At 35.6% G+C, this 26,551-nt stretch overlaps 1 protein-coding gene and 1 long non-coding RNA gene across 11 annotated transcripts in view; one reads left to right on the forward strand and one right to left on the reverse strand.

The window, feature by feature from the left end:
- Positions 1-26,551, reverse strand: part of MACC1 (MET transcriptional regulator MACC1) — a 168,701-nt gene that overhangs the window by 113,830 nt on the left and 28,320 nt on the right. For all 10 annotated transcript variants that reach the window (XR_007402039.1, XM_049093687.1, XM_049093688.1 and 7 more), the window contains 3 exons: positions 14,947-15,069; positions 11,453-13,491; positions 7,105-7,293 (listed from right to left, as the gene is read on the reverse strand). Coding sequence is in view for 9 of the 10 variants with exons in the window: in XM_049093687.1 (XP_048949644.1) it covers positions 7,105-7,293; positions 11,453-13,491; positions 14,947-15,069 (2,351 nt within the window). In the remaining variant the exon portion in view is untranslated. The remainder of the gene's footprint in view (positions 1-7,104; positions 7,294-11,452; positions 13,492-14,946; positions 15,070-26,551) is intronic.
- On the forward strand, positions 13,389-25,622 carry LOC112670544 (uncharacterized). Its single transcript, XR_003143017.3, has 4 exons — positions 13,389-13,525; positions 14,351-14,445; positions 22,262-22,325; positions 23,839-25,622. It is a non-coding gene; the product is annotated as an uncharacterized LOC112670544 (long non-coding RNA).

Raw genomic sequence — 26,551 nt, forward strand, 5'->3', positions numbered from 1 at the left:
CAGTACATCATTTACAATATCCAAGTGGGCCTTATATCACCTGTAATTGGTAACTATCTAAATATTGTTGAAGATGAAGTTACCATTATTTTCAGAAAAGAAAGGAGGCTAACATATCAAGGGGTCCCTATTCCTTCCAAAGGGAGACGGTACTTGGTTAAAACTTTATGTAAGATTCTCTTGGAAAAGTCTCTTTGGAAATAGCCAGCTCTGTTTCCTCTAGGAATAACCACTTGGAAAATCAGGGGTTAAGCATAAGCCAGAGGATAGAGTACTCATTCCTTGCTAGTGCATCCACCCAGTCTAACATCTTAGGAGAACCTGCTGGACAAGCTGTTGTCACTACCTCACTAACTCATTCACTAACCAGTAAGAGAATTCAGGTCACCTGGCTATAAATCCAGGCTCATTTCATTAAAGTATAGCCACAGATTTGTTTCAATATTAAGAAGTTTTAATAAATGCTGATTTAAATCTTATACTTAGCTGGACTACGGTTTTCTAAAATTCCTGGTTGTTTGTGATCCCTCAAAGTAAGCCTTAATGAAGAAAATCTAAAATCTAAATCAAATATTGGTGTCTCTAAATCCATTTTAAGATACCCTTATAATATTTAATGATTATTATTATTTCTACTTGATTTTCAGATGTAACAAGATACATAATGTAGGATTAAAGCAAAGATCATAAGAATACAGTGTGCTACCCCATGAATTTCACTATGATGTCATTTTTTTCTTTATCCCATCATTTCAAAAAATTGAGTATCTTTTTGGAATTAAAGATGGTAGCAAGAAGCATTATAGTATTATACAAAACAGACTATGGTATCTAAATATTATGTCACTGTGTCAAATCTCTAGTGCAAACAATGAAGAGTTCAGAAATTATTCTACACTTTTTGCTACTGGCAGGGAAATTTCCATATAATACTTTCCCATTTTTAAAGAAATTATAAATATAGCTCTTACTCTAAAAGCCCAGCAAACTATACATTTAAGTACCATGGCTAGACCTGGACAATGCCATACCTGTAAGCAGAATCCAGGACTTACTGTGTGAGCCAGAAAACCATAAGAGTTCAAGGACATTCTTTTTATCTTTTGCAAGAGATATTTTCCAAGGAAAATGAAATGTTGTTAAACCATAAAAAAAAAAAAGCTGACCAGCCAAGATTTTTTTCTCATTTTTTCCATGCATTACCATTCTGCCATTTTCTCAGAAGAGAAACCTTGAAATCATTGCTGACTTTTCCCTTACCTACATTCTTTCTATAGTTACACTCAGTTATATTACTAAAAAATTACTATACTTTATTTCCTTTTCCAAAGTCATTCAATGTCACACAGTTGTCAAATTTATCTCTTCCTCTTAGTAATGTATATTTCACATACATTATTTCATTTAATCCTCCAAGTATCCAATAAGCAAGAAAGTATTTTTCACCTCATTTTGCAATTAAAAAAAATTATTCCTGGAAAAGTCAAGTAACTTGCTTAAGGTCATAGGGCTAGTAGATGATAGAGTTGGAACAGGAATCTAGACAAGGAAGCATAACCACTATGCTCTGGCAGTCATTAAAGGCTCTCTCTACCGACTTCAAAACACATGTATCTCTGACCAAATCTCCCAGTAATTACTAAAATGCTCTTCCCTCCAGCCCACATATTGTCTTCAGTAGTCTCTAGAAGTCATTGGTATCAAAAAGTACTGAAACGCCCTTCCAATCCTCTCCAATTATTCAAATACTATCCATCCCTCAGAACTAGGATGTGTCTTCTGACAGCTCCTCCCACTTGACCTTTTATTAGTTAATTCTGAAAGGACTTATCAATTGTGCATATGGATAGAACTGTGTCAAAACATACCTGGGTCTGGATCACAGTTCTATATTTAATAACCATGTAATTCTGGATAATTTAAATGCATTCACCCTTAGCATACTGTGAAAACTGAATAGCTACAATGTTTTCCTCACAGAGTTTGTTAAAATAAATGAGATAGAGTAAATAAAATGCTCATAATGATTAGCTGACACACACAGTAAACATGCAATAAATTGCAAACCTATTGCTATTCTCATTTTCACTTATTTCAGTATCTAATCATATACTTCCTTAAAATATAGCAACTCAAATCTTGGGGTGGCTGTGTAGCTGTCAGTTTAGCAAGTAACTCTTGATTTTGGTTCAGGTCATGACCCCGGCATCATGAAATTGAGCCCCATGTTGGGTTCTGTGCAGGGTGTGGAACCTACTTAGGATTCTCTCTCTCCCTCTTCCTATACCCCCTACCCCTTCTTAAAAAAAAAAAAAAACAACAACAACAACAGTTTATCTCAATTCCCAGGCCAAATAAAACTTGGCCTTAGGGAGAAAAAAAACAAACACATTTTTCATTCTGCTTGTGATTTTTGTAGCTCTTAATGCTCTAATGCTAAGAACTGATAGTCCTAGTAAACGTGTTAAATGTATAGACGAATTAAATACTGAGAATAAGGATTCAGAGGAAAGATACTAAATAAGTAGGAAGAATTCCATATAGAATTTTAATTAATGTATAAAAGCAAATAAAATTAGCTGTTTGAGGAATACCTACTTGTCATTTTAAATCTAGACCTAAAATAAAATGCTTGGGACACTATAGCTGCTGGTCAAAAATGAGGAGGGGCAAATTTATGTCTAGAAGATAAAACAAGGAATCAGATCCTCATTGATTGAGTGTGGACTACAAAAAGACTTATAAACACACCATACCAGTCATAAGTCTATAGGGAGAGTAGCTTCTGATATAAAAATATATTACAATTAGTAATATTGACTTCCTTAGGTTTCCACAGTCAAGGTGGCCCATTCTGGCAGGACAGTTAAAAAATCAGCATTGACAGACCTACTTGTGCCTGTGGTTGAGGTGGAGCCCAGTGGGATAGAAGGTCATTTAATAAGAAGTGACCTTTTAGTGTCCTTCATAAGTAAGTGCCCTTACTGAATAAGATGGAGAGAGCATAGTCTTTTTTGTTAGGCAAAAGCCAATGGAAGATAGTGGCTATCTATTTGTCATATATACTATTAATCCACAGAAGGATAGGTAAAGAATATCCAATTTAGACCTGAGAATATCTTAGCCCTAAAATCTCCAGCATTTCCTCTTGTAAAATCCAAATTTTTTAAATGAGCTACTTTACTAATATTTTGTTGATTCTGTTTTCTGAATTAAAGCTCTAAATAATAAATAAATAAATAAATAAATAAATAAATAAATAAATAAATAAATATCTTCAGGAAAACTCCAACCAATTTTCATTAAATTTCACATGAAAACCTTGGCAATGATTAAACATCTTTGTATAGCATAAATGTATTTTCTTTCAAAAGAAATACTCTGACAAACGTATTTCCCTTAAAAACAGATTCCAAGTTTTGTAGCTTTGCTTTTATGTAGGAAATGCTATTTCATTAGAAAAGTTGAGTAACATTTCTTATAACTTAGGGAGATGGTTAGTTTAAAAAGTGACATTCTCAGAAATTTCCAGAGAGAAGCTTTTTTTTTTTTAACTTTATAAAAGAATAAGAAATGGCCAAAAGTACTCAAGAAAAATTTGATACTATTACTAATCTCTTCTTTAACTGGATTGAAGCTGAATAAAAAATGCTAAGTGAAATTTTGGTAGTATCATGTGATAGCTTGAAAAAGGAAAAGAAAGAGTGAAAGGAGCCCCTTACCACCCTTCCCCCCAGTCCTGACCACACCTCCTGGTTCTGCCACTCCACAGCACAGTGGATTTGGTGTGGGTGGGCAGAGTATAATAGTTAAAGTACAAGGACTCTAAGATCAAAGCCCATGCTTCAAACCTGGGTCCATGAATTTCTAGCTATAGGTGTTTAAGCAAGTTACTTAACCTCTATATATTAGTATTAGTATCCACCCCAGAAGTTTTTGTTGAAAGTATTAAATAAAGGTAATTTTTGTGATGCTCTTGGAATAGTGCCTGGCCCAGAATAAGCGCCAGATAACTGTCTTTAAGACAGAATAAAAATAGAACAAAAGGAAAAGGGAGAAATTGAAAAAGAAGGAAAATGAGTGAAAGAGCCCCATTGTAGACATTGGCACACATAGAGAGGAACTGTTGGAAAGTGTGCCCTCTGAAGAAGTGAGATAAAGGAAATGGAAGCCACATGGGAACCGCCAGGCCTCGTTATCTCCCTTCCCTGATGCTGGTTCCTTCCCTCTGCATGTCCTACCCAGAACTAGTATCAGTGTGGTTTGAAATAATTTTTTGACTTGTATATTGATCATATTTAAAAATCAACTCCTTCCTGAGAGAAAAAAAATTGTACAATTGGATTTTTTTTCAAGGGAATGAAAATTAGTATACATCTACCCTTTGGTTTAAGTGGTCTAAGAGGTAAAGACTCCCATAGATTATTTGGAATGGCTTTAGGCCCATAGACCATGCATAATTTTCCAAGCATTTAATAACACAGTTCAGAGTGGTGTTTGTTAGCCTTAGCCACAGTAAATTGAATGATAACCTCTAGAAGGACACCTAGGGATTTTCCTCCCTGCTTCTGAGTATTTTATCAAACTCAGACATAGACTTAGTCCTTTGTGATTTGGACTGTGCAAAAGTGAATAATGGACAAGTAGGCTGTTTGTTGGCTTCCATCAAGATTTGGAGGAAGACAAAATATAAACAATCACAATTAGAGAGGTTAGATGCTTAACAAACCTGAGAGAATAAATAACGCTCTGATAAATAATTCTCAAGAAAACATTTTTTAAAATAAGGCCTTACTAAGAAAAAAAGTCTAGCTTTCAATTAGGCAACTTTATAAAATAATTATTTTTAAAGTAGTTTTAGATTCACTGCAAAATTGAGAGGAAAGTACAGAGATTTTCCATATATCTCCCACTTGCACATATGCATAGCCTACCCCATCAGCTTCCACCTGAGGGGTACACTTGTTACAGTTGATGAATCTACAATGATACATTATAAGTACCTAAAGTCTCCTTGGGTGGAGTTGGTGTTATATATATACTGTGGGTTTAGACAAATGTATAATGATATACATCCATCACTATGATATCATATTGACTATTTTCACTGCCCTAAACATCCTCTATGCTCTGCCTATTTATATCTCCCTCCCGGTAGCTGGCAACCACTGATCTCTTTACTATGTCCATAGTTTTACCTTTTCCAGAATGTCATATATTTGGTATCATATAGTGTGAAACTTTTTTCAGATTGGCTTCTTTCACTTAGTAATAGACATTTAAAATTCCTCCATGTCTTTTCATGGGTTGGTAGATCATTTCTTTCTAGCATTGAATACTATTCCATTATCTGGATGCACCAGTGTATTTATCCATATACTTGCAGAAGGACATCTTGTGTGGACAAAAGTTTTTAACTCTTTTGGGCAAATACCAAGGAGTGTTATTGAGAGATCATATGCTAAGAGTATACTTTGTTTGTAAGAAATAGCCAAAGTGCTTTCCAATATGGCTGTACCATTTTGCATTCCACTAGCAATGAATGAGGGTTCTTATTATTCCACATCCTTGACAGCATTCTGTGTCATCAATGTTCTGGGTTTTGGCCATTCTGACAGGTGGTGGTATCTCTTTTTTTTTTTTTTTTTTAAGATTTTATTTGTTTATTCATGAGAGACACACAGAGAGAGAGAGAGCCAAAGACACAGGCAGAGGGAGAAGCAGGCTCCATGCGGGGAGCCCTACGGGAGACTCGATCCCAGGACTCCGGGACCATGACCCGAGCCAAAGACAGACACTAAACCGCTGAGCCACCCAGGCATCCCAGGAGGTGGTATCACAATTAGACATCTTTTTAATCAATTTCTTTGAAATATCAGAAGAGTATATCCCAGCATAATGTCTTTTTTCCCTTCTTAAAGGCCTGTTATCTTTAGCTCATTCAGCAAAAAACTGATTTGTAGACTGTAATGTCCTTTTTAGTGTATGGGGTTAAATATAGTCTATAAGGGGGAAGTAGACTATATGGGAGAAATAAGTCCTGGATGCTCCTGGCTAAAGAGTCTGTTGAGTGGAGGTCTTGATTGGACACCCAGGTTCTAGGAACCCTGAAGCTTCCACTGCAGCTGCTTGGATTCAACTGACTTGATTTGACTCTTCAAGCTTCATGGAAAGGTTGTCTTGTTTTGCCCATCTAGCTGGCATAGTTGCTTCAAAATCAGAAAATTTTCTCAAGAAATTAAAACCCAGCTCTATGTCCAAATAGGAAGTGGGGAATATAGCTTCCAAATCATCCTTTAATCAAAGAAATGACTTTTTCTTAACTGAAATATCTTGAAAATGCTTTCACTCATGTGAGAGAAAGCTACAGGACATTTTATATGTGCTCGTCACCGGAATAGTTTCATTTAAGTCAATAAAAATGGACTCTCTTTATGGTAAATAGAGAAAATATTTATCTAACTTAGGCGTAACAGTTTACATTTGTTTTAATATCAATAAAAACAACATTTGCATGGCAAATATTTACTTTATACCAAGTGTTGTTATTCTGTATTTGATGTCTATAGTTCTTACTGTATACAAAATTGTGAAGGAGGCAATGAAACTCTTAGATATTTCTGGCTCTCATTACCAGTTACCCCGCACTATCTACCTCCTTAATGCTTGTCACCAAACATTATTTATCACAAATGACTAAGTCTATGACTGAAGACTGATAAATACTTACTATTATGTCCTGTTCCTTTATTCTGATTTGGCCCCATTTCCTCCCTTCAAAGTTTATCTCTTCTCTGCCTCAAGTTCTTATAGCCCTGCCTACTGATTGACTAGATATCCAATTTGGTCCATTTATTTGAGCAAAGATCATGTTAATATGCAATCCAGTAGGAGAAACATCAATATATTTTAAAGGTTCTTGATGCCTTTAAAGAGCGATGTGTGTATTCAGATAATGTTGATGGTTATGGGTGCAGTGACTTCAGTTAGTGGATCCTCTAGGACACTCCCTTATTTAATCTCTGTATGTAGTATAGGTTTGATCACATTTGATTTACTTGGTCTGTAATTTTTTTACTATTTAATTAGACAAACAAATCTTACCTCAACAGCAACATCTCCAGCTTTTCCTCGGTGAGGAATTTCATATGCCTCCATCTGTTGCTTTGTGAGTCGTACTAACTTTTCAGCTAGTTCCCTCCAGCCTTTTCCAAGCTTGACAGCTGAAGTCAGAATAGCAGCCTCTTGGATGAGATGTGCTACTAACCCTTGGCAATCCATCTTCAGCAGAGCCTGCAGCAACAATTACATATCATAGTTAAAATCAACTAATTTGGGCTTTCTCTTGTAAGTTAAAATTTTCATTATATTTTCTAGAAACTGGCAACCTCTTTCTCACCACATATATATTTGAGGTTTCTAAATTCAAAAAGCTGATTTACTTTTAAACAAATCCAACCAGCAAAGTACAGAGGATATGACTAGACCAAAATTAGGGGAGATTTAAGCCCAACTCTCTGACTAATTATAGGGCCCTGGGTAGGCTACTCAACTAATAATGTTTCTTAATGTACTAATTGGAAAAGGAGGAAGTTGAACTAGACACTTCCAAAGATACCCTGAGATTCTGAAAGTCTATAATTTATCAACCCAGGGATGATTATTCACCCTACAAAAAATAATTCCTTTCCTTACCAGAGAATTGGCTACAGGATTTCTCTAAAGAATAAGCACACTAGTGCTGGTAAATATTATTCTACTTTTCATCCTAATGTGATCTAAAACTTCCCAGAATAGTTCCTCTTGCATAAAAATGAGATACTTCTACGACTCTGAACAAAGCTATTGATATTTATGACCTTAGAAAATTAACTCTCTCCCTTCACCATCAGTGTAATTGCGTTAAATAGAAACCACAGAGTATTAAAGATAAAAAACTTAGTCTTCAGCAATGCAAAATGGAAAACCATCAATTTTTCCCTCCTTTCTCTCTTTCCTTCCTTTCCCTCTTTCTCTTCCTTCTTTAGTTAGGCCTCTGAGCTTTGTCAATCACCATGTATATTTCAAGCAAATCTATGAGTTTCCTTTTGCCTTGAATATATTTTTAAAACATGGCATTAGGTCTATCTATATCTCTTCCCTGTTCATACAAGCAAATAAACAGGTATGGTAGTGCCTTGTCACTTAACAGCACTTAAAAGCTTTATGTATCACTACGAAACAATAAGTAAAAATGAATGGCCAAAGGGAACTAGTAAAGTCCATAGAGTATTCATTCCTATAAGAACATTAGAAAGACCACCCATGGTTTTTATACACCGACTGTACTGGTCCTTAATTTTATGGTGAGGAGTTATGAACTAAGGAAAAAGCAGCATAGAGCCAGCAGGCCCCTGAAGGTGCTTTTAGTAAATCGTGGAATACTTTTAACAATGCTTATTCCAGATTGCTGTTTTATGGAAAAGAAACCTGCACTTGGAGTTACAAAATCTGAGTTTAAAATTCAATTCCACAAAGGACTTTAGATAAATCACAAAACATCTCTGTCTAATGATTTTTTAAAGTGGATACAGAGGTAATACCATCTTCTCTAGCTGCCTATCTTTGTGAAAATTGAATCAGATATTCAAGCGCTTTAGGAAATGTCAAGTGTCAAATATATAAGGACAACCAGTCTCAATGTCTAGATAGGACTACTTTTTGAACCCACTATCTTTTTTTTTTTTTTTTTTAATTTTTATTTATTTATGATAGTCACACAGAGAGAGAGAGAGGCATAGACACAGGCAGAGGGAGAAGCAGGCTCCATGCACCGGGAGCCCGACGTGGGATTCGATCCCAGGTCTCCAGGATCGCGCCCTGGGCCAAAGGCAGGCGCCAAACCGCTGCGCCACCCAGGGTTCCCTGAACCCACTATCTTTATTAGTTCCCTTCCAGCACTCCAAATTAATATATAGTTCAACAAAAAATGTACTTATTGTGCAAATAAAGTTTCAAGAGATGGTCTCTCTATACTCCACACTTCATCATCTTCTGGTCATATAACCAGGCCAAGCCCCTTCCACACAGGAATCCTGAAGCTTCCACTGAGGCACAGTAAGAGTTTTTAGGAACTATTCCCTTGAATGTGTTCTCCATCAGCACTGATTAGTTAGTTACCAAAGCCACTCAATTAATTAGCATACACCAATATAGTGCAGGTATGATTAGGTTTAAACTTCCAGACCATTTGGCCAAAAAATAACTTTTTTTTGGTCACTAGGAGAAACAAGAAGGCAATTTTCAATTCAAGCCTTCATGAGTCCATGCTGAACACGAGCTAATGCAGAGGTAATGAGATGTAATGAGCTGCTGCAAAATGCACATGCAGCTTCACACAGGTACATTAGCCAATGACTCTAAATGGCCTAGATGGAGAATTCAGCACCCCATCATAAAACTAGCTATTGAACAACTGGATATTGGGGCTTGTAAAATTTAACCCCGTCAGTATCACTGTAGAATCATAAAAATAATGAAAGAAAATGTTTTATATATACTATTTATTTATTAAATTATAACTAGTGTCTCAGAATAAATTCCTCTCCAAAAAACTCTCTCCTCCATGTGCACCTCAACACCTCAATTAAAGCTCTCCTTCTCTACATGAACCTACCTCTGTAATCTTACTCATCTCTTGGGGGGCCCCAGTCTTGCAGTTATAATGGTATTTACTACATGCTCAAAATACATATTCACACAAACTTTTATACCAGACCACATAAACACACACACACACACACACACACACACACACATTCATAACTGATTTAGGAAAGTATAATAGTATTAAGTGTGGCTTTAGAACCAAACTCAGGGATCCCTGGGTGGCGCAGCGGTTTGGCGCCTGCCTTTGGCCCAGGGCGCGATCCTGGAGACCCGGGATCGAATCCCACATCAGGCTCCCGGTGCATGGAGCCTGCTTCTCCCTCTGCCTATGTCTCTGCCTCTCTCTCTCTCTGTGACTATCATAAATAAATAAAAATTAAAAAAAAAAAAAAAAGATTTTAGAACCAAACTCAAATCTACTTCTGATACTAACCAACTATGGGATCTTGGGCAAGTTTCCCAGCCTCCCAAGACTATCTTAGTAGGATGAAGCTTCTGGCTAGCTATACTTACTCCATAGAGTTGCTATGGTTAAGTGAGATAGTGTGTATAGGGAATTCAGCACAGGGTCAAACACATAGAGAACGCTAAAGGAGTGTTAGCTACCATTATTATTATTTATGTATTCATATTATAGTCACTTTAGGAATATACTCTTGATTTTTCTTTTTACTTTTATAAAATACTGAATTTCCACTTTAAAGGCAAAATAGTTCTTTTATCTATTTTATATCTCTCCACTGAGCCTTACAATGAAGTAAATGTTATGTTGAAAAAAAATGATCCTGAGAGTTTTATTAAAACATGAAGACTAAGAAGAGAATTAGATCATTTTTGGGGTTGTGATGCATTGCATACACAAGAAGCATATTAGCTTGATAAAATAAAGGACATTGACGATATGGGTTTTTAAAAATTTTAACAGCATGTTTTAAAAACAAAACACTGCGAAGTAAAAAAAAAAAAAAACAAAAAAACAAAAAAACCTCTAAATAGTGGACCTACAAGAATGGACAAGTTAATCAATCTTGTTTCAGTTTGCCTTTCAAAAAAAAAAGATGTTTTTATTTATTTTTAGAGAGATTGAGAGAGCAGGTGGGGAGGAGCAGAGGGAGAGAGAAAGAGAGAATCTCAAGCAGATTCCATGCAGAGGGCAGAGCTCAACATGAGGCTTGATCCCAGGACCCTAAGATCATGACCTGATCCAAAATCAAGAGTCAGACATTTAATCAACTGAGCCACCCAGACACTCTAGAGAGAGAGTGTGAGAGGGTATGAGGAGGGAGGTGCAGAGGGAGAGAATCAAGCAGACTACTGAGCATGCAGCCCCACTCTGGGCTCAATCCCACAAGGGCTCAATCTCACTGCCCCGAGATCATGACCTGAGCCAAAAACCAAGAGTCCTATGCTTAACCAACTGAGCCATCCAGGCACCTCAGCAATTTAGTATTATTTACTTCCATGTTATTGAAGCTGCTCTGATATTTTAAAAGCTATTCAACTACTTGACAGAGGAGGAGAAGAGATCTCTTAACTGCTGTACTCTAGCACAAACAGAATCTTTAATGTGCCTTTGAAACATGATCCTCAGGAGCCTAGTTTCTGGGAAAATCACACTTGAATATTAAAACTAAGAAATCAATTATATGATCTTGTAAGAAAATCACTGTATTTGCTATAAAGTGACTCAGTTTATTTGAGCCTGCTGAGAATTTTTTAACTTCTGTCACATGTTTCTATAAATATTCCCAAGTTAATAAAGTTCTCTATGGTAAACAAATTACTGTGATCAAGCAATACTCACCACAGTAAGTTCGTAAAGAAACTTCCTGGTATTTTTATCTGCATGGCAATCTTCCTTTAACTTCTTTACAATATAAGAAACTTTTTCTGATTCTTTGTCTGCTTGTATTTGATCAAAATCTTCTAGTGCCTGATGTGAGTAACCCAAGACATCAGCTAAAACTTTCCAATCATAAACTTTTTCTGAAACCAAAGTCAATACAACTGAGTAGATGTAAGTCAGTTTTTTGAAAGGTAGGGTAATTTGCTCAAGAAGATTTCTGGTTGTGAAGACATTATCTGACATAGATATGACTTGTTCTTTTGCAATCACCTTGACATTTTTGCAATGTATAAGTCCAACCTTACCTCTGAGGACTCCTACATACCATTCTTTCACTCTGGACTGCCCAATGGCTTTTACCTTACCCTCTCCAAGAAGAGCTACTGTGTCCCCTTTGAAATATTCAAGTAAGTAGTCACTCTTTTTTTGCCTTAGCACTGTCTTCAGGGTTACTCCATAGTTGTTAAAGTTCATATTTTTGTCTTGAAATGTGGGATATTTAACACACACTTTTGGTAATAATGGAGCAGACTTGATTTTCTTCTCTTCCTGCAAATCACCTGGCAGATTTGAGAATCTTTTCAGGTTGGGAGCTGGATCAGGTGTAGTGACAAAGAACTGTGTCACTGCTTTACCATCAGGAGGCTCCATCTGAACACGGAAAACACACAAGTGCATTTCTCTGGAGTCAATTAAGGAAAATAAAAATTGTTGATTAACTACTTCACCTGCTAGCAACTGCTTTTGTTTAATTTCTTTCCTTTCTCCTGCCTTTACTTCAAAATCAGGATCACATGAAAAAACAGAAATATTTAAATCTTGTGGCTTGTCAAGTAAGAACGAATGCTTCCCCCAGAGGTGAAACACAACTGGAGATGTATTTTTTCCACCTTTCTTTATATCTGAGATTGTAAGCTTTCCTGGCATATAACTGTGTCCACAAACTATGAAAATAGCTGTGAAACTGGGATGAATATATCTGGGCCCATAAATCCCTACTGACATGGTTTTGTGGATACAATCCCAAACGGTGGCAGCTGGTGACCGAGTAGCTTTAATTTGTGCAGCAACCACGAGATACATCACCTGGCTCAAGTCTATTAGCTTGACTTGGATGATGTCCTTATAAATATAGCAGTTGTTCAACACTTTGAAAGGGCCTTCTTTACTCGGGCTGTGTAAACACACCATTTCTGTCATGACTTGGCTGAAAGGATCCTTTCTCACTTCAGCCCCTATTTTCATCTCCAGCAAAATGGCTTCCATTGTGTTAAGGTTGCCTAACATGATTTCCAACAGTGGGCTTACAGTGCATGAAAGATCATGGTTAAGCATTTGTGGAGGTTCAAGGAATGCCCTTAGAGACACCTCTTGGAAGTCTCCCACGGCTACATGGCCTTGGGGCACATGAACAGTGATATCTGATTCAGGTAATTGTACTGACCCTCCTTGGTGGCTTAATTTACAAACTATCACAGTCTCTGCAACTTGTGTTTGGGCCCATCCAGGACTCTGATTAATTATATTCAAATCCAAGCAGGAACGGGCCAGCTGGCGTTGACTTAACCAAGCCATTTTATAAGCCTCCCTATCATCCTGAAGCCATTCTAAGTCTTGTTCCAGTATCTGGCCAGAGTTATGTATATTCTGATGGCCATGTGCTGTGCCATCTAAAATGTCCAAAAGTTCTGAAACACTTTTAGATCTTCCAGATGTCTGTGCAGAAGACTGCCTAAGCAACTGATGCACATCTAGTTCATCACCAGAAGAATCAAAAGAATTTCCAGTTTCTATTTCTCTAAAAAAAATAAAAGGATCTTCCTTCAAGATGGAAATATTATCTCTCTTCTGGTTATTTCTTAGCTGAGTTATGTCATCCAAAAATGGGTTAGAAGCAGACAGTTCATTCCAAAATGGATTTGTAGCCTTGGAAACATTATTGCCTTGACGTGTGAGACGATCTGACCAATTGAGAAGAAATCCTGGGTCTGGACGTTCTTGTTATTTAGACAAAAATAAAGCAAAACAAAGGTGAGGTAACATTCTGAGATATAAGCAAGACTAGTTCTTATAGCTTAAAACTTCAAGACTTTTTATTTTGCTTTTTGATCATCAGTCTAATAGCTACTACAAAATTAATGTTAAATTTTCTCAAATTGTCATGTTATAAGGGAAGAGAAACTGTTCTACCAGTTTATTTTGTCCATGTTTAATGTTATTTTGTCATAGGACACTGTCATTTACAAGTAAGTGTTCAAAAATTCAGATAATAATCATTTGAACACATTTCCTTGAAAATTACCCAGACTACATATACTTATGCCTTATTGTTTTATATTTCATTTCCACAAAAGAAAACCTCTGAACAAACAGAATAATTCAGTCAACTATCCAAATTTTTCTAAACACTAGTCAGTCTCATTATATGTAGATTGTTCATTTAATGTTTTTCTTTCCTGATAATAGTCCACATGTAAAAAAATCAAATAAAGCATCTGTTAATAGCTAAAATAATTTTTAAAAAACAATATGCCAAGAGACAATATGCCAATTAGACAGTAATGCATTTCTTAAACTATTTCCTGCTAGCTTTATGCTGATAAATTTTAATAACATAAATTTCAAGAAAATGAACATTGAAAAATAGATCACCATTAGATTTACTACTTGAAAGAATTCATTGAGCTTTTCCGAGTTTAAAATGACAAAGAACAGGCTTACCTCTATGAAATGAAAACATGTTATTACTTTGACAAGTGAATATTTTAAGAATCAGCAATACATGACTATATATCTCACAAATATTAGTGATTTTTTAATGTTTAGGGCAACTAATCCTTGGTCATTTCTCAACAGATACTGGTATTGATTCTGAGAACTTTGTGAAACTGGTACTGCTTTCATGAAAACAAAAGCCAAACTGGCCAGCCAAAATTGAAGAAGAAATTCAAGTAAACTGTCAGAGTTTTTTATTTAATATGTATAGAACTATATCTTATTTGAAATGAGTTTTAAGCATCACATATTAAAAGTTAGAAGATGTATTTGAAAAATAAAAGTTGCATTTCTCATTTCCATGTTTCTTCAATATGGTTTCATCTAACTCTCGTAAAACTTACTTTTCCTCTCAGGATCAATTCAATTCTTTTATGAAGGTTTCTTCATGAAGATTTCTTACCGACTCCAAACTCTAAGATATCTTTAACCCCAAAATTCATTATATTTACTGCATATATCATTCACTTAATAATGAATTTTTGCCTTCTCCTAAGGTTTATGTAATCAGGTGGCTATGCTATTTTATTTTGTTCATCTTTTTAATAATAGTGTAAGTATTTCTACAATAAGTTTATAATTTTGTAGTTTTAATTCTTCTGTAGCTCTTTTCAGAGGTAGCCCTCCAATAGTTATCGGTGACGGGTAAAAAAATTACATGTTATAAGTTCTCATACCTGTAATATGGAATTTTCTTGAGGATTTCTGAGCCTCCATGTCAAACAAATTTCCTTCAGATCTACTTTGTGAAATTCCTCCTAGCCAAAGTTGGGCTTTTTCACTGGTTATCATTTTTCCACCTACAAAATAAATAAGTAAATAACAAATTGTATAAGCATACACATACAGGTTGGCAGAGAAACCATACTTAAAGTATTCACACATACTTAAGTAGAAAACTGCAGAGTATAGAAGTATACTATTCTATAGAATTCTATAGAATAGAGTATAAAAATACTCTAATTGATCCCCTACTTCTATTGGGATGTTGGACTAGATATCCTAAAATATGCATTATTAGCACTTCACTGAAAAATACTCACATTCTGAATTAATACTAACAAGCAAAACTAGAATGTATTACTGATCCTATAAAAAAAGTAATGAAAATCCCAAGGATAACAAAAAAGAATAGTAAGTTGAAACTACAATAAACAGGAAATTCCTGTTTGGTGACTGGAAAACAAACATTCACAAAACTGGAAATTCTCCCCTAAATTCTTTTATACATTCATTGCAGTTCCAAGAGAAATCACAACATATCACATATATGTATGTGTTCGTAATTCCTTAAGCTATGTTAAATTTATATAGAAACATGAAAACTTGATATATGACAGAATTTGCCACACAGAGCAGTATAGAAATGATGGATTGATTATTCAATAATTTGAATGAAGATACAATTGGTTGTCCATGCTTAAAAGTATTACATTGATTATACACAAAAATCAATTCTAAGAGATTTAAAGACTAAAAAGGCAAAACTTTAAAATCTAAGAAATTACCTTTATGCTTTCTGAGAAGAATTTCTTAAGCAAAGCACAAGTACAAAATGTAAACCATATTAAAGAAGAATGAGAAATCCTATAGATCAAAGGACATCATTTACAAAAAGTAAAACATAAACCAAAAAAAAATGGGAGAAGATATTTCCATTACATGACTGAAAAAGAAAAAAAAATGACTGGATTCTAAAAGACTTCAACAAATCAGGGATGCCTGGGTGGCTCAGTTAGTTAAAAATCTGATTATTTTTTTTATTTTTAAGATTTTTTTCATTTATTCATGAGACACACAGAGAGAGAGGCGTTCCAAGAATCTGATTCTTGATCTCAGCTGAGGTCTTGATCTTGTGGTCCTGAGTTCAGACCTCACACTGGGCTCCATGCTTGGTGTGGAGCCCACTTAATAATTTAAAAAAAGTGTTAATTGGTATAACTACTTAAAAATCAATCTGGCATTATCTAGGAAAGATGCTTATACTCTAGTACCCAGCAATTCCAATCTCAATTATTTGTTCTAGTAAAACCATGTACATGTATGTCAGAAAAGATATACACAGATATGCATTATATTATATTAACAAAACACTAGAATTCTTTGGCATATGAATGGATAAGTAAATATGGCGTTTTAATTCAGTGAAGTTCCATGTAATTATGAAAACATGAATTACAACTAAAAGCATCAGTACATACTAACAGTAAGCGTCCCATTGCTGAGACTCAGCCTTCTTTACATATATGTTTTCTTTGTCCCATGACAATCCTGAAAAATAGATGTTTTCAGTAAGATTTTACAGAGTAGAAAAATGAATCTCAGCAACAGGACATAACTAACCTACAAGGTCAAATAGCTGGTGAGTGACTGACCCAGAAATAATTCCTCATGAACGTTACAGCTACTCTATACAGCCCATGCATGACTCAGGATGCCATATACCCCATCTCAGACTCAAGGTTCTCAACCCTATATTCTGAGAGTATCCTACTTTCTAGTTCAAACTACCAGTCATGCTAAACTTTTAGTTCTTTTTCTCCTTTAGGTGTTAACTGTACCTCTTTCGCCTTTGATTCTTCTTGTCATACTCTTCTTCCAAGTTCTTGACATTTTATTTCAAAGACATCTATTCTATTTTTTAAAGAAACCAAAAGCCTTTTTTTTTTTTTTTTTTGGTATCAAGAAGTAAAGAACAAAATTAACAAGGAGAGAAGAGGAAAGGGGAAAAAAGGAAAAGAAGTGGGGAAAACATGTTTTCCATACATAACGAATAAACAAATGCAAAAATTATCCCTTATGTGGCATACTTTAAAAATTCAAATGGTGAAATAGCAATTTTTTCCTCTGCTATGTGAAACGAGATGGGAAGTTTGGGTGAAAAGCCAAATTTTGCAATATGCAATTTGTACTTAAACGTCAAGTTTCCTGGCAGATCCTCAAATTTTGTGGTTGATTTTACCAAATTTAATGTCCAAAACTAAAGCCCTTGGCATGCCATATGTATCCAAAACTTTAGGACGGAAAATTAAATACACATCCTTGAGCAAAATTAAGCAAATCAAATTAAAATGAATAAAAATGTTTAAATGAAAAAGTATTTTTCAAAAAGATAAAAGTGCATTTTTAAAGATTTCACCTATCCACTCATGAGAAACAGAGAGACAGAGAGGCAGAGACACAGGCAGAAGGAGAGGCAGGCTCCATGAAGGAAGCCCGACGTGGGACCCAACCCCGGGGGTCTCCAGGATCACGAGCTGGGCCCAAGGCGGAGCCAAACCGCTGAGCCAGCCAGGCTGCCCTAAAAGTGTATTTTTAATGGAAAATCAATTTAGACAGAAAGCTCCCTAAAACTCCTTAATTTCTTGTGGGGGAAAGAGCAGAAAGGAACAAATTATATCTAGGATTCCTTTGAGGCTAATGGTCCTTGATGTAAAAAAATATTTGTAACCCAGTGAAATGCATTTAGAAGTTCTCAGCAACATAAGAATCAGAATGATGAGTTACACAGTTGTGGTCCTGGAGGGTCATAACGTTTCAGAAACAAAGGTACAGGTGGTTGTCAGCTAGAATTCTTTGTGGAGTAGCCTTCTTCTCCAGTCACCCAAGCAGATCATGCCAGTGGTTCTAAACATCAGTGGTACTAGAATCACCTGGAGGGTTTGTTCAAAGACGGTTTTGCTGGACCCACTCTGTGTTTCTGATCCGGAAAGTCTGGGATTCCATCTGAGGTTTTGCATTTCTAACAAAGTGGCAAAGTGATGTGATGTTGTGGTTCTGAGTTAACAGAAAGGGGCAAAATTTTGAGAACCGCATTCTGAAAACCACCACGCTAAGTTCTTTTCTTGGCCTAATAGATTTCTCCTTATTCTCTGGCTGTTCTCACTATCCCCCAACAAATCCTCCCTCTCTGATTCTTTTTGTTTACACACACACACAATCTCGCAGGACTTCACCCTAAATATGAATTTTTTTCTATGAATACAGGAAAGAGATGTGGTATACAGGAAAAACCTTTGACTGAAAGGCCCATGGTGGGGGCCTTGGGCGGAGGGCATTGCTTGTTTACACAGGTGCAAATAGCACTAGCCATATTTGTCATTTCCCTGTGTTTTCTTACAATTAAATGTCATGCTCAATGGCAATTGCTTTCCCAAAAGGGAATTTTTAAAATTTTGTCTAAAGAAGCATGAGTCAGTCTTGGCTAAAATGAATAAGTGGGAAAAGAGCAGCTGACTACTCATTTAATTGGGGACATATTCTTGTCAAACATGTCTTTTTAGTACACTTATTCTGATCCTACATGATCCATTATTTTTTTCTCAAAAAAAAAAAAACCCCACAATGAACAAAGTTTTGTTCTTCATTTATTTTACTGTTTAAACTAGACCTTAAGCAACTGGGAATATTTACCAACTATACAACTTAGCCAAGACCCCAGAAAATTTTAGGAGGGTGGGGAGAAGAATGTTTGCAAGAGTAGCCAGGGAAGCAGTATCATTTAAAATAATTATTCCTTTAAAATGTGTTCCTTTGTTGGGTTAAATAGGTGAGGGGGTTCAAGAGTGCCTGAGTAGAGCCCTGCCTAGAGCCCTGCATCAAGCCCCCAACCACAGAGTCTGCTTGTCTCTCTCCCTCTGTTTCTTCTTGCACTCATTCTCTCTCAAGAAAACTTTAAAATTCTTTAAATAAATACATATACAGAAAAATAAAGGAATAAATAGTCTGAGAGGCTCATACCTCTCAGAAGGTAAGGAACCATAATCAGCTGATGATTCTCACCTGGTATGATTTTATTTAATGTTACCATGGTGTGTGTGACCTTACTGGATGTTACCCCCAGAGCACCTTCTGATGGGCTTGTGGCACTTTCTCATTAGTAATTTACATTCTATAAACCAATAATTAAATAGTTTGTTATCTCTGGTCATTATGATCAAAGATTCAAAAAACCTGATAGGGAATTTTTCCCCAAGGAAAGTGGCTTCATTAGATTCTTTGGGGTGGGCAGCAGGGACCCTGATACTTTATAAGCAGTACTAGTAATGCGCAATAATTTCTATGATGCTTTCAATCTTGGTAACTCAAAATATTCCATCTTGTTAATATTACCACATTAATATGTCTATCACTTCCTCACTTCCTTTGTATCTTATTGCCCTTCCATCAATGATAGTATTGAAGTTCAGGAAAATTATGATAATTGTTCAGGATAACATATTAATGAACACAAATCAGGAACAGAGAAACAGTGATCAGAAATTGTTTTATGTTTAGTTTAATGATGTAGCCAAGGAACCTTCACAGAAGCCTCAGTCTGGAAGGGAAAACATGAAGGCTCTAAGTAGATACACTAAAAGGAATATCTCAGGCCTGTAAACTAATAATAAAAATTTGCCATCATAATGATATTCATTTTAAGGATGGGGGGGCTGTGTGCACAGCTCCCCGCCCCCATACTCCTTTCCTTAATGTAAAAAGAATTTGAAAATGCTTACAAATACTCAACACAATGTGTTTAAATGACAAGCAAGTGCATATTATTCTTCAGAAATTTAAAAAAATTAAAAACACAAGCCAGTGATTAGGGCGATACTTACAGAGAGCTGGTAGGAAACCCAAAATAAGTAATTTTATGAATACCATGCTTTTAAGTTCCATATATGGCCAAGAATAAACCACAAATCTGTCTCTCCCTTTCTCAAAGAGATCACAGCAAGGAAAATATTGCTAGTTACAAGCCTCACAGTGATCATACAATACAAATAAATCACTTAGCAGAAGCACCAGCATCATCAGGACTGCTGGGAACAACATCCTCACCCCACCCTTTACTCTATGTTCAACACCTGTTTTCTCTCATGGAACTCTTTCATGATGTGCGCTGATGGTATCTTGCCCAAGGGCAATTGTGTCAAATCAGATGGAAAGCATTGAGTCCAGCTAAGTAGCCATCTGCCTCATTATCCAGATATGGATCTAAGACTACATGTTAGGTTAGAAAAAGCCAGGATAGGTCATTTGGTCTAGTAAAACCCATCATATTTACTTTCTTTCAACTGTTTCCACTTCTCAACCTTCATAGAGTTAGATGTTTTAGCTCTTGATGAGGACAGAGAGCAGCACTTTCTCTTTAAGACCCAAACAACCGGAGAAGGACAAACATATGGTCTCATTCATTTGGGGAATATAAAAAATAGTTAAAGGGAATAAAGGGGAAAGGAGAAAAAATGAGTGGGAAATATCAGAAAGGGAGACAGAACATGAAAGACTCCTAACTCTGGGAAACGAACTAGGGGTGGTGGATGGGGACGTGGGCGGGGGGGTGGGGGTGACTGGGTGACGGGCACTGAGGTGGGCACTTGACGGGATGAGCACTGGGTGTTATTCTATATGTTGCAAATTGAACACGAATAAAAAATAAATTTATAAAAATGAATGAAAAAAGACCCAAACAATAAGCTAAGTTAAAGATGAGAATCACACTCTTGTAAAAATCGAGACAAGTAGCTCAAATGTAGGCCTTAAACAGAAGATAATTCTACCTTTGTATATGGTAGCTGTGACATAGCCTGAAATGTTCCTCAGAACATGGTTGTGCTATTGCTCCCCCACAAAAGCATATGAGTACTAACCTTATAGTCACAGAACAAGGATTTAGTACTTGCATTGTGAAAACATTTAATAAATTTGTTATCAAATGCCCACTGTTGCCGTATAAGATTCCCAGTGATGTGTCTCTCAACTTTAAGTTTTGCATGCTCCTAGATAGCCTTCAAAGATAAATTAGCTGCAAAACCTATTCATAGTAACAGAACAAGTTTAATTGTTGCATAAGTTCTTGGATACAATTTTGGCTACATAACAGTGACCTTAAGCCTTTTTTTTTTTTTCTTGCACCCTTCAGTGCAAGAAAAAACTTCCTGACTTGTATTTTTCAAAAGGTACCGATTCAAAAGGCATGGAACCAGAGTTGGGATTTACAATGTGGCTAATGAAGCTAAACCTGTAGGACCCTCACTTGCACAACCCTTTCCAAGGCCCTGAGCCTAATTCTTTGTTTTCTTGTAAGCTTCATACACTGCAAAACTCCTCCACTTTATAGAATACTTAACATCATGGGATCTGCTTTTCACCTATCAGCAGTATTGTTTGTTTGTAAATGCATTTTGGGAAAGTTCAGAGAATACAGGCTTTGAAATTAGAATTCTCTTGTTTTAAGACCCTGGGTATAAACTTGAGAAAGTTGCTAAACCTTTCTGTGATTTTATTTATCATCTGTAAAAAAGAAGGAAAAGCAGAAGAAGAGGAAGAAGAAAAGCAGCAAGTATTTCTATGTGTTACTTTTATTATTATATACCGAGCCCACAATCTTCATAGTACTGCTTTAATAGTCAAATGGCTATAAAAAGTGACACAACCAGCTGTCTCCTTTTCTTTTCTTCTGATTTCTTCCTCCTGTTATTCCTGAAAATATAGAAACAATTTCTCCAACTGGACCCACTTGAGAAGCTTGAGTTGCTCTCCCTCAGATGGCTTGAGATTCTAACCTTACTTCCTAAGAGAAAAAAAAAATGACTACTGACCAGTTGTATTTTGGAATTCAATCTCCTTTTCATCACTCTCTATAGAACATTTTAACAATTATTTGCATTATTCCTGCCAAAAAGAGTGCTGGTCTTGTGACAACAGAAGCACTAGGGTATAGTAGAAAGAATACAGGCTTTAAAATTAGACAAGTTTGAAACAAAGGTTACAAATGAATACAATGGTCTGAGCATCACTTTTTCTCATTGATAGAGTGCAAACGTATCTACTTTAAGTAGTTGCAGTGGTGGTAAGTGAATTACATATCAATAAAGTTGTTTTATTTTAAAAAGCTGTTGTGCAGATTAAATACCACAAATCTCCAATTAATGCCAATTACTGTTTAAAATGATAGTTCTTGTTTGTTTTATTTTCTCACATTTATGTCAATTCTGTTGATTCTAGCAAGAGTAAGAGTGGCTACTGACAAAGATACTTAAGGAATATGAGAAAAGAGAAAGGAGGAAAGGTATTGTGAAATTTCATCATTTTAGCTTAACTGAGTATTCAATGTCTGAAATGCTTTTTTTACCTCTTTAAAGATAATTTAAAAACACCATATTATTCCCCAACTATAGTTTATCAGTCCCTTTTCAACAAAAATCTAATGTTTTTCAGCCAATACTTGCCCCACTCTTAGTGGACAGAACTAGTGATAAGATTCCCAATATTCTTTGCCAAGAGAAACATAGCCTCTGACAGACATTTTGTATACACCCACAGTCTTTCTTGTTTTGAACTTAAACACTGGTGTGAATCATCTACATATCATCTGACAAAGTCTACCTTCTTGACAGAAAGCAAATGTCAATGTTCAGTGGCTGTTAAATGAGAACAGAGTGTTCATGGTAATTGCTGTGAGATGGAACACATGAATGAAGTTTGGTAGAACACATGAATGAAGTTTGGTAGATTTTAAAAAGGAACACTATGCCACATCATCCAATGCATAAAGCAAGAGTTTCCCCTAAGTTCTCCACAATTTATCATGTCTAATTTTTAAAGTTCCAGGGACTTACTGTGTTTTTATTTGTCAATTGTAAACTGGGAATAGTGTGCAAAGTAGGGAGTGTTTATCAAAGTACAAACCTAGAAAATTCTAATATGCGTACCTATGTGAATACATGTATTCAGGTAGATGGATGAATGGATAAATGGATAATTTTATAGATATATATGACAGATTATATATATACACACAATTTAGTCAAACAATAAATATTTTTGTTATTAATAATACTTCACTGCTCTCAGAATACTGGAAACTAGAAGATCATTTCCTTTCTGAGAGACAAATCTTCAAAATTTCACTTATTTGAAGATAGTATCAAGTAGTGATGGAGTATACAAGAAGTCTAAAGAAAAAAGTTAAAAGAAACTAAAGTTTTCCTATGTAAGAATGGAAACCAACTGATGGGGTAGAGAGTTAGGACTGCAGGTGATTGCAGCCTAAAAGGGATATGGGGAATAGGAAGATGTAACTAATGAGAATATTCTCAATGAAACACTAAGAGGTATCCATTGCTAACCTTACTATCTAGTTCTTACATATAATCTTCAGAAATCTCGATATGACTCACTGATGCAAAAAAAAAAGTTTATACTGAATAATGAGAGGTGTTGAGTTCTACTTAGAAGGATAAATAACAGGAAAACACAGCTTCCCAAATGAACATATAGGTTACAAGTAGGTAGACCAACCATCCATCTGGGTTCACCCAGGACCACTCAGTGTTAAATCTGAAACTTCTCAGCTCAGTGAAAACCAGGATGGTTAGTCACTGTAATTACAAATATAGGGCTATAAACACATGATCTCACAAGGAAGGATGTAAAATATTCAATGTAAATTCCTTCTTTCTATACAAATTTTTAAAATATTTGAAACCATCAAGAGAAAGAGAAGCAAATACATATATCTGAGCTGTACAAGAATGATTAATTTTAATGTTTTAAATTCTGTTTTATTTTTTTACTTTCAGATATTATTCTAATGGGAACAGCAAATTAAACACAAAGGAAATCATCCAGAATGGAGTGAATAGAATTTTCCATCATTGTCCTTTTTATTTCATTAAATCAGCCTGAAAAATGGAACCCTCTCCTTAGCAGCCCAAACAGACTACAAACCTTTCCAAGAACAAGCCCTTTCTCTCTCTTTCTCTCTATGCCCCCCTTCTTTAAAAACAAGGGTAATACTCAGGTTTAAGAGTTGTGTTTCCCTCTGCTGAAACCCTTGTGGGAGCCTTGGGCTCCTCACGAACAGATGGGGAAAATGGCAGGAGGCTCAACTTGTGTCCACAGCACCACCTGGTGCCAGGTCAGGGTCCTCTAGAATTTTGCTCTGGCCAGCTCCCTAACCATTTGCCCTAACCAGCTTAATGTACAACGGTGGTTCTCAATGGTTCCTTCATCAAAATCAACTTCACAACTTAAAAAAATATATATGTAGATGCCCCAAACCAATCCCAAGATCCTGGGATGGAGCCCAGTATCATAAACTCTCAGGAGATTCTGATATACAATGAAGATTGAGAGCCATGAAATCATGATGTGATAAAAATATATTTGTTTTCATTTTGTTTGTAAGGAAAACATGTTACTGGAAATAATAAAATATATGGCAGCTCAAGATGCCCCACCCCTAGAAGACAACTCTTCTAGAGGCAAAAACATGTATTAGGACATTGTACTAGACATGAGGTATCAGGGTGATAAAGGAAAACTGTAGGACTCTCTCTTCCTTGTGGGTAGCATGGCCGTTCCTGGGATAGCCTAGGAATTGTTTCTAAGACCAATTCTGCTCCAGGTTAGGGAGAAAAGCTTTTTCCTTTACACTGCTTTACCCGGGCTCAGGGCTCCTGTTTTTTATGAGAATTATAAGATCTAGATGGAGACACTTCCAGATATTAAGAAAATGTAAAAACTTGCTTTTAGCATAAGTCTAGGTTCTACCTGTGGCTTAGGAAGAGTTTTCTTGGGCTCCAGGTGGCATTTTCTAGCATTCACTCACTCTCTCTTTCCCTTACACATGTATATCCCAAAAAATATCTCTCTGATTAACATTTTCCAAGTAAAAGCTTCTTAGTATTTAGTACATAAATTTTATAGAAATGTGAATCCCTCATTACAATATTTTGACCAATTATCTTCCTAGGGAAAAAAAATATTTATTTCCCCTAAACTCAAAGGAAAATTTTTAGCTAAAGAATATCAAGAAAACTTAAAAGTTTCATGTCAAATCCAACCAAGAGAACACTGGAACAATAGTAGCCATTTCAAAATCAAGATAGTATATATAAAGGACCTGCATCTTGAAGCTACTGGCACTAAGCAATATTGAGTTTTTGATTTTTTTTTTGTTTTTATATGACTATATTAACTGTGTGGTATTTAATGTGTATGTCTGCTTTACTATTTTTGTTACATATTTAGGAAAGGAGTTGAGGGTTTGGGGTGATACATAATGCATTATCACTTTTCTCATTAAAAGGTTGGAAATATAGAAATACAGAATGTCTGAAATTAAAGGACAAATTACTAAATTCAGGTAGGAAATTTCTGAGTCCCTTTGTGTCTATTAGGTGAAGTTTTTAAACTATGTTGTTCAAGTATATTCTATGCTTATAACTATTATATAAATGGTGTTTTATAAGTTTCTGCTGGTGATATGAAAAAAATTTTCAAACAAAATTCTGAAGATGTTAAATTGTCTTGTGATTCAGTCAGTTTTTGCTTTATAAGGTTCAGGGCTTTGTTGTTAAGCCCATGCAAGTATGCAAAGGCTATGTTTCCTTAAAATGGATTTTCTCTTTATTTTCCTCTGTGTTTCTATTTATCCCTGAATACTTTTTGACCTAAATTTATTTCATGTGATATTAGTATTGCCATACCACTTTCTTTTCATTATCATATTCTACAATTTTAAGATATAAAGGTAAGTTTAATATCTCTAGAAAAGAAGATGCATATGCAACTGATGTCAGATTTTAATTGGCTTTGACTTTTTCACTATGGTATTACATAAAATAAGTGTGCCTTAAAATGTATGGTATCTTAAATTCAAAGAAATACAGTATTTACCTGGCATATCTTTTACTATTGCTGTATTTCAACTCCTCTGGTTGTTAGATATGCCACCTTAAACATCAAATAGCTGGATTTTTAAGAATTTATGCTTTTTATTAACCTCTAACTTTAAGTAGTTGAGTGCTATCCTTCTATAATCACTTAAAAACTCCCAAGTTTTACTCATTTCTGATGTAGGAAAAGATGTTAGGGTTTGAAGCTGATAGCCATGAAAGAATTCTTGAGGTGGCTTTGGTGCAAAAAGGTGATTTTATTAAAGCACAGGGACAGGACCCGTAGGCAGAAAGAGCTGCACTGGGGTCATGAGGAGTAGCCTCATAGACTTTCATGTTGGGAAGGGATTAGGGATAGCCTAAGTCTCTAAGGAATTTTGGAAACAAGGTTTCCAGAACCTTGAGGGAACTAGGTATTATTGGGAAAGGATCATTTATTATTGTCTAATAAAACCTTAGTCATGAGACCTTTCAGATATATCGGTGGGCCATATGTTTTGGGGGATGATTGCCAACATGGATCTTGGGGGCTTAGAGATAAAGGAAATTTCTAAAGGAACTTTTATATGTTAAAGTAGACTTAAAGGATCCTGGGGATTGGGCTAAGATTGCC

This window comes from Canis lupus, chromosome 14 (assembly GCF_003254725.2).
Source record: "Canis lupus dingo isolate Sandy chromosome 14, ASM325472v2, whole genome shotgun sequence".
NCBI lineage: Eukaryota > Metazoa > Chordata > Mammalia > Carnivora > Canidae > Canis > Canis lupus.